Source organism: Rhinopithecus bieti, unplaced genomic scaffold (genome assembly GCF_001698545.2).
Source record: "Rhinopithecus bieti isolate Rb0 unplaced genomic scaffold, ASM169854v2 scaffold_1887, whole genome shotgun sequence".
Taxonomy (NCBI): domain Eukaryota; kingdom Metazoa; phylum Chordata; class Mammalia; order Primates; family Cercopithecidae; genus Rhinopithecus; species Rhinopithecus bieti.
Genome location: NW_016803685.1, coordinates 509,461 through 518,441, shown reverse-complemented (window position 1 = coordinate 518,441; position 8,981 = coordinate 509,461). Strand labels below are relative to the sequence as shown.

Genomic DNA, 8,981 nt, shown 5'->3' with positions numbered 1-8,981 from the left:
GGAATAATGAAGGAAAGAACGGGAGTTACATATTCTCTTGCTGGTGATAGAATGTCGAATGCAAAGACAGCATCTGTGTTTTCTTTCCTACTTCAACTCATTCTTAAAATGGACTCGCCCCCGGGAGCTTCTGAGAAGGGCTCCACCCGTTCCCTGCAGACAGCAATGTTTTTTGAGCGCAAAAACTGTGAGTATAGATACCCTGGGAGTAATTGTGGGATCAGACAGAATGGGGTGGGATTAGGGGTAGGGAGAGGGTATGTGTGGAGTACCCTTCACTGGGAATCCTAAATATTAGAAGAAAGGCGAAACCCTAGGTGGGAAAGCATGAGAGTGTGCCTGCCTCCTTCAAGACACTTCGGTGTCAGCCTCTCCAGGATTCAAACCACTCTTGTGGGCAAAAGCCCAGTGGGGCACACGCACTTCGTGCCTGGGAAAGGCCCATCCTCCAGGGGGAGAAGGTGTCTGAGTTGCAGTTCAGCTTAGAGCGATCCCAGAGCGACGAGAGGGAGAGCTTCGCAGGCCTCTAAGTTTATTTGATTTTTCTCCTGCAGTTTCCATTTCTCAGGAATTCAGTCTTCGTGCGCAGCCCGTGCACAACCAACGACCACTATGCAAGGAGGAAACCTGGTCTTAGTGTTTGGCCGCGCTAGTGAATTCTTCTGGGCCCCTGGTACGTTCTTGTCTCCAGCACTCTGTCCTTAACACTTTTGAAGCGCCTTGATAGGACGGTCCCAGATGCCTCCACAATAGGGAAAGGCAAACTGCAAAGCTGGCAAAGTTGTGTGGTTCGACGCCGGCAAGAGCTGAGACCTGGAGCACCGGCCCACGCCTTCCACTCTGGGTCATCCTTCCCAGCTCCATCTTGGGCATGCCAACTCCTGCCACGTCCGATTGTCCCCAGAAGTGCCCGGGCATGCTTGAGGGGGTTGGTGGCGGTAGCTTCCTCTTCGCTAGGAGGTGACAAATCCGTGTTGTTTTATCGTCCATTAATATTTTGAAACAAACAAACAAAAACTCGAAGTAGAAGGAGGGAGAGGCTCTCTCTTGCTCCCGTCCCTTCGCAGCTGACCTGAGAGAGGGCACGTGCCTTGAGTTTGTTGGTGTTTGAGACTCGTCCTAAAGGCAGAGGCAGGGAAGACAGCGCTGAAGAGGTGTCCCAAAGAGATTGGACGTCTGAACAGTCACTGCCTGCCCCAACCTCTTTCAGGAAGGTTCCAGGTCTGTGCCACACTGCAACCAATCCGGTTCCCATCCTCTTTCTCCACCCCTTCTCGGAGAATCCGAAAAGAAAATATGCGTTCCTGAGAGACCCGCCACACTTCCGATCTGGAAGTTCCGCGGGGACCCAGCCCCGGACCCCGCCCCCTCCCCAGCTCGACCGACTAGTCTGGTTGCGGAGCGGCGCAGCCGGCCGGGGGTGGGGCTCCGGCACCGCCCCGGGCCCGGGATTCGCGAAGTCACGCGCTTCCGCAGGCTTGCGGGGGCACCTTCGCCCACGGACACGCCCTTTATGCGGAGGCAGCCCCCAGCGACCCTCTGCCCAGCTTCTGCACCTCACTCGCGACGCTCCCAAACTGCTCAAGGCCTTTCAGTCGTTCCCAACTTTAGAAAATTGCCCAGAACGCGTCTCTCCCCCGAGCCGCACCCCACCGTGGAGAGGAGAGGAGCGGGCAGGGGACGCAGAACCGCCCCACAGGCTCGGGGAACGGACCCCTTCCTCTCCCCGCCCATCCCTTTCACCTCGCCCCCCGCCCCCTGCGCGAACCCATTTTCCAGTCCTGGTCACCAGAGGCGCAGCGCACAGCCTTTCCGGTGGAACCAGTGCGAAAACACCCGAGGAAATGAAAAGAACAAGAAAGTGCTACCTTGGCAACCACGGGCGTTTAGTGGCCAGCTGGTGGGCTGGGGAGGGCGGCCGCTGCCCCCCTGCCGCTGGTACTCTCCTCGACTACGCGTATTCTTAAGCAATAACAACGTAATCCGTATTATCCACCCAAGAATACCCGTCACCGAAGAGAGTCAGAGGACCAAGCTGCCGCTGCCGCTGCTACCGCTGCCGCTGCTACTGCCGCCGCCGCCGCCACCAGAACTCTTGCTGCTCGCTGAGCCCGCCCCTGGCTGGGGATGGGCTGAGCTTGACCGGGACCATAAATCCATAACTCGATTTCCCTAAAGAAGGATCCAAAGCTGTGCTCGGCTGCTTCCTGCCCAAATCCAAATGGCCGCTCTATTTCCAATTCTGAAAGACAAATCACAAAACCAAATACTTAACACAGAAGAGTGCTGTCTTTCCAGTGAGAAGGGAAGATGTGGCAAGGATCTTTGGGCACAAGTGGGAGTGACAAGTAACCTTCAGTTTACCTGGTGCTCTCCCAGTGCCTTCCTCTGCACTTCTCTGCTTGGTACCCAGTCTGGTCTCGGCCAGTCCATTCTAGGTGGTTTGATTGAGTGCCATGGCAGCCAGAGAACCCTGTAAGAGACATGAATAGTTAACCACACAAACATTACAAATATATTTGCCTAGACGGCTTTGGGAAGAAGTGAGGCTTAAATAAAGATAGGGTCATGCATGGGTGAAATTTTCAGTAGTATGTTTTGGAAATGCATTTTTCTCAAGTCCAAGATCATAGAAAATAAACACTCATTCAATTTACTACTTGAAATCAAATACTTATAGATTTACAAAAATAGGCATCTTTTCTTTGAAGGCCTTAGAGCTATACAACATAATGATTTTTAAAGAAAAAAAAGCTCCAAGGCTTACAATAATTAAATCCATTTTCTATAGTATCAAAACTAACTGAGTTGAGAAGCTGGTAGAGTTTCTATGATTTAAGTATCATTTTATATCACCACAATATTTAATTTCATAGCACACCTTTAAAATATATACTATAAATGCATTGCTGTACAGCTGTTGTGGACACCTCTACAGAAAACCTTTGAAGCTCTGTGTTCATAAAATTATTTTAAGAAGAGAAAGCCCATAAAACTCATTTGCAAAGTGAGTGTAATTTTGGCATTTAGAGAGAGAATCTCTGTGATTCTTTGATGATCAATATGGCTCTTACTGGAAAAGCTTTGTCTTAAGATCCTGCAGTGGATATTCTGATAATGGGGGTTTATTGTTCACTAAATAAAATGGACAAGTGCAACGTCACTACCCAAGACATGGTGTAGCTTCATTAGAAAGTTCTCAATTTGCTTTCCCCTTTACTCTCAAATACATGAAAGTACATCCATGTAAGGGGAATGGGGGGGAATATGGAAACATGGCAATAGACATTATGATTTCCCAAATTATGTAAGTGCAAATAGCTCTTCATCAAGGAGTAATTATATAACAGAATCTCTCCCACTACCACAACTCATCTTTAACTGACCTGGTTGCAATTTAACGCACTTAGGTTGTGCTTGCTCTTATTTTTTTTAATATAATATTTATCCAGGCACACCAACTCATCATTTTCTTGACATGTTACTTACAGATGGAAAAATCAACTTGAATTCTAGGTTTTGTGAATAGATGTTTAATATATATGTCTGAACCTAAAATAACTAGAAAGAAAACCAGTATAGCCCAGCTACCAGACTGTTTTACATTATTTTCAGGTAACTCTTAAGTACACTACTTACAAAAAGACAGATATCAATAAAACAAATAAATAAGCACTGTTTTATGCTGTTACCTAACATAGGTATAAACTGGAGCTTTTCTCTGGGGCTAGAACAAAAAAAAAAAAATCAGAAAGCTGACAGGTTCTCTTCAGCTTGAACTCCTAGAAACAAAAGCCCTTAGGGAAAGTAATGCAATAGTCTATGAGCAAAGTGTACATTTGCTTCTGCACTCTTCTATTTAAATCTCAACTAATATTAAAAGGAAAACAAGAAACACATTATATAGATAGGTTTGGATTTACTAAATGGAACCTTTTAAATTCAAAAGGATGGTCAAGGGAGGCACACAGACACACACACAGACACACACACACAGACACACACCAATACACGGGGCATCAGAATCACAGCATAAATACCCACACAGCTTTTCAATGCTTTCCAAGTAGTCTCCTTCAGTTTTGCTTCCTCACAATTAAAATAAAATATATACACACACTGACCCACAGACTCACAAGCTTTAAGAAACTAGAACAACGCAGTTGATATGCTTTCTTTCTACCCAAGTAGCAGTGCCAGCCTTTTCCCTACCTACCCAATGTTCCACCAGCTTCAGCACCTGGACGAGTGGACAGCTCAACCCGGGCCGACTGCCGGCAGCACTCGCAGCAGAACTGACGCTCTGAGCTCTAACCAAAGCTCTCTCGTGCTTGAGCGGGGCAGCCTGACTTACGAGAACACCATTTCCTACGAGACCACTGCCGCTGGGTGCATATTCAATTCAAGCCTCCTTAAGCTGTCGGATTTCCCCCACCCATCCACCCTCCCCCCCCTTCTCCACCCTCCACACAAAACAGAAAAGGGAAAAGCCCAATACCATTAGGGCGTTTGTTGATCAACTTACACTTCGCTTTTGAATATTTAGATACTGCTAGCGGAACAATATCAGCGGAGGCTTAGGTCCGCATTAAGTACCTTTGTTCATCGACTCCTGCAAGCCATGTTTATTAGAATCTACATTTCTCTCGCGCCCCAATAACTAGAGGTGTGTTTTGCGGGCAGGGGGCTTTCGGCACCTTTTGATCTCTCAAGGCCACCGCGACTGACTGACGGTTCCCAGTACTTTCCTATGCTATCCCCCACACTCCAACACCCATTCCAGTTAATCGCTTCGCAATTTGCAACCAAAAATACATAAAGAAACGCGACAAAGCAATCGGTTTGAGGAAATAAGCCAATTAAGCTAAAGCTGAAATGCCTCTCTCTCTCTCTCCCCCCCTCTCCCCCTCCTCTCCCTCTCTCTCTCTTCCCCTTGACTCCCTCCCTCTCCCTCTCTCCTTCCCTCTCAAGTAGAAAGGGGAAACACCAAGGAGAGAGAAAAAATCGGGAGGAGGGTGGTAGTCGACTCTTACAATCAATGGAAAAGAGTATACACATCTTTACTGAATAATACTCTCGTTCTCAGACAAAAAGAAACACATTTTTCGATGTAAACATAGTCTCCCTCTCCCATACATCCTACATCCTTTACGTTTGCTGAGATTTGTCTTGCTGTATGGCAAAGTAACTGTCACAAATCCATCTCGATTGAAGTGCTTACCCTCTAAATCCAGGTTTCAAGCGGGACTCCAACTGTGTGTAGAAGGCAGGGAGTCATCTGATGTGCGGTGAGGTAGGCTCTGGGCAGTGGGAGCTGCTTCTTCTCTCCGAGTGCCGGGTTACAGTGTTAACAAGCCCTGGGAAGGGACCTCGGCGCCTCGCGCTGGCTGTGCCCCAGTGCCTTCGCGTGGTGGCGGCTTGCTCATGCTTCTGAGGAGTCCCAGGCGATAGCCTTCAGCTGATGCGAGCTTCCAGAAAGGAGTGGGGAAGGGAAAAAATCATCTAATGCAATCAAATCGATCTGATCTACACCATCTGTCGCCTGCCACTATACACAAACGTTAAAATAGGAAAACGGAAAACACTGACAGCCGAGAGGGTTGGTCTGCAAAGAGTTCATTTTTAGCAGAGCATAATTGGATATGGTCGGCGTACAGTTACAAAAGCTGCTGTTAACCATCCAGTAGTGGATCCCAAACATGCTAATGGTGGATTAATTGAGGAAGATCTGACGTGCAAGCTTCATAGTCTCTTATTCATGACTTCCCAATGGGAAAGGACCAATGCCTTGTGGGACTATGGTAACATACAGTCAAAAAGCTGCTAAGAAAATGGCTGTGTGTTCACAGCACCTCTCTCTGATAACAAACATATGTCGACTAAAATGGTTTAGTAGAATGGGAGGGGGTGTTGGAGAATAAAATTTTCTTTCCCCGTGTAAGCAATCCCCATTTTCTTTTCTTAAAGAAAAGCAAAAATAGATATGATCTCTTTACCATAGTGGGGGGAAAAGGATGTTTTAAAAGGTTTTTATCAAGATCAAACTCTGACATATAAAAGAAACGGAACACTCCTGTGCAGCAATTCTTAAAAAAAAAATCTATTATCATTTTTTTCCTTACTGTGATCAAAGTAGATCCATAGCATGTGCAGTATACAGAAACTCAGTCCAGTTAATCCCACCAGGATTGACTCAAGGTTGTTTAATGCGAGGTACACTTTTGACTTCTTGAAATCAGGATGCCTTTTGGGGAAGGCATTTTGTATCATTTAAAATAGACATAATGAACATTAAATATGACTGCAGTGAGATGAGAAGAGTTTTCCTTTCTAATTCTGTAATTACTCTCTCTAGCCAAAACCCCTTTTGGTTTGTTTCCAGTCTTCGCAGATCAGTTGATGGGGAAATATAGGGATGGGGGAGGGAGTGGAAATACCAAGCGGGAGGGAAAGAGAGTGTGGATTATCAATGGCCAATAAATTCTATTCCACTTGTAATAGAAAAATATATAGCAATAAAAGAGATAACTCACTAATTGTTGATCATGATTTTAAGTTTAAACCAGTTTTAAAAATTAAGGTTTTATATATGGAAAGAAGACATATTGCAAACAATGAGATGACTTTCCCCCACCCATTTATAGTTATAAGTTTAAAAAAATATTGAAACAGAGTTTATTATCTAGATATGTGACAATCTTTTATTAACTATATCTAAAAATTCCATGTTTCCTCTGATTTTGTCATTCATTTGAACACTGAAAACTATGGTCATTTTGATTTTGCTGCCTTTTCTTTGGTAACATACATTACACAAATTCCATAGTAAACAATTAGTGTTTGTTCAGGAAAATTCTAAAGATGAATGTGTCTCCTAAAACTTTGATAATCTCTTTAAGAAAAAAAAACTAACAGTTATGAATTAGTCTAAAAATATAATTTGAAGACAAATCAAACAATTTACCTATCTTTTGTTTCAATATACATTAATTAAGCACTCTTTCCAACCTACACAACATTCCAGGGTCATAGTCAGATATTCAAGTATAATAGTTCAGCAGGCTTTGTTGTCATTCGTGTCAAGCTATTGCCCCCTGCAGGTTAGGCTGAAAGTGCAGGCAGAATTTGGCCAAGTCCTCAGGAAATTGATGGTAGTCAAGTTACTCAGTCTCTTCCAATATTTAACTAGAGTCAACTTTTTAAGTTTGCTTTCATTATGGTTTAAACTTTTTATTTACAGATAGGTAGTACATTAAGAAAAAATGCTTTTTAAAGACGTGATTTCAGTTTTTCTCCTGAGAATTTAGCTGCATGGAGTCAACCATCCACTTTGTTGTGATACAAGGAGCATTTTGATGCACTTAGTATGGTTTTCTTCATCTTCCCTTATCCTTATTCCACAAGATCCAGCAAAATTTAAAAAAAAAAAAAACAAACGTAACAGAACTGGAATTATGAATTCTCAGTAATAAATATATAGCCCTGGGCAATTTGATGTCAGTATGCTCTTGGTAGACTCAATGAAGTGCGTGCAAATCAAACCATTTCAGATTCTTCCTGCTCCTGATATGATGAGGTCAATTACACCGTTTCTCTTGATTATAAAATGAAACATTATTTCAGCCTCCATACTCCTGCTATACCATCATCCTTTCCCACAATCAACTTTTCCAAATAGGGCACCTTGCCCAGATGAAATAAATTTATAATTGACAGAATAGAAATTAAATTACATCAACTCTTTCACAATATTACAAAGTGGAGCAAGTTTATAGAAATGACTTCAGAAGGTTTATGGAAAGATCCTTTTATTCTTTGGAAGTCAATGATGTGGCTATTCACACTGAGTTGTAAAGAAACCAGCAATGGTATTTCCCTATTATATAAATATTCATCTCATTGAGCAGTGGGATATCATTATGTGAAATATAATCAATTCTAACACCAAATTAGCCATCAATAAGAATCTTACTTAGTCAAATTATAGAAGTATTATTTCAACATTGTATTAAAGTAGCTAGAAACATGAACTGCACTTTGCTATTTTAAAGCTGTTATGAAATGCTCAAAAAAGACTTTAAGTTTAGTGGCAAAACTTGAGTCATTTTTGAAGGATTTTTTATTACCCTAACCACTGATATGTTTTCTAGGTCTTCCAGAATGGACATATGGGATAGGAACTGGGGATAACTGTGTCATATTTTAAACAATATTAAAAACACAAGTCAACACAAAATAAAAATAACCTGAATACTTATCTGTTTTATTACATTTTCAAAGCTTGTTAAATTTCAAGAGGACACTACATCTATACATTAAGAGCTTTGCATCTACAGTTCATTAACACTCCTGCTCCGAGTAAAGAGGGGATTTAGACTAGGCTGTGAGACTATTAATTGCACAAATATGTTGTAGCCAGAACAGTGACTGGTTGCCTGCAGCAGCCATTTCTAGTTGTCTTTGAGTAGGTGTTTTTTTCTTTTTTTTTTAAGTAATCTCCCCTTCAAAGTCATATCTCACATATATATGATTATACCTGATTGTGTGTACTGAAGCACATTGCTATTGAGTCAGAAATTTTCAAGTATCTTGATTCAAATGACTGTCAAATACCTAAGAACAGAGTTGCTTTTAATTAGCCTCCAGAAAAGAGAGATGATATTTGACCTGTGAGTCTTAATCAAGGGGAATATTTTAAGTTCCCCCATAAAAGATGTAGCAGATTGCTTGCAAGTGTCTTGAAAAACATAATTCTACTGCTCCTCCTACTATCATTACTATTGTTCTAATAGTTTCTAAAGGATCAGAACAGAGTTCTAGAAACCCTGTAATGCTGTTATTGCTGGAATCCTGGGTTATTAAACATTCTTATCAGCAGAAGCAAAGGACCATCCAATCCTATTCATATGCATCCTATGACTCAACTCAGTTTCCACTTGGCGGGCTGTGTGTGTGTGTGTGTGTGTGTGAGAGAGAGAGAG

General features: G+C 42.8%; 1 protein-coding gene across 1 annotated transcript; it reads right to left on the bottom strand.

Annotated features, from left to right (window-relative positions):
• Positions 1–633: 633 nt before the first annotated feature.
• LOC108514374 (uncharacterized) lies at positions 634–1,255 on the bottom strand. Its single transcript, XM_017850574.1, is given in 2 exon segments — positions 634–1,003; positions 1,005–1,255. Coding segments are annotated over 2 exon segments (621 nt in total).
• Between the last annotated feature and the right edge of the window lie 7,726 nt (positions 1,256–8,981).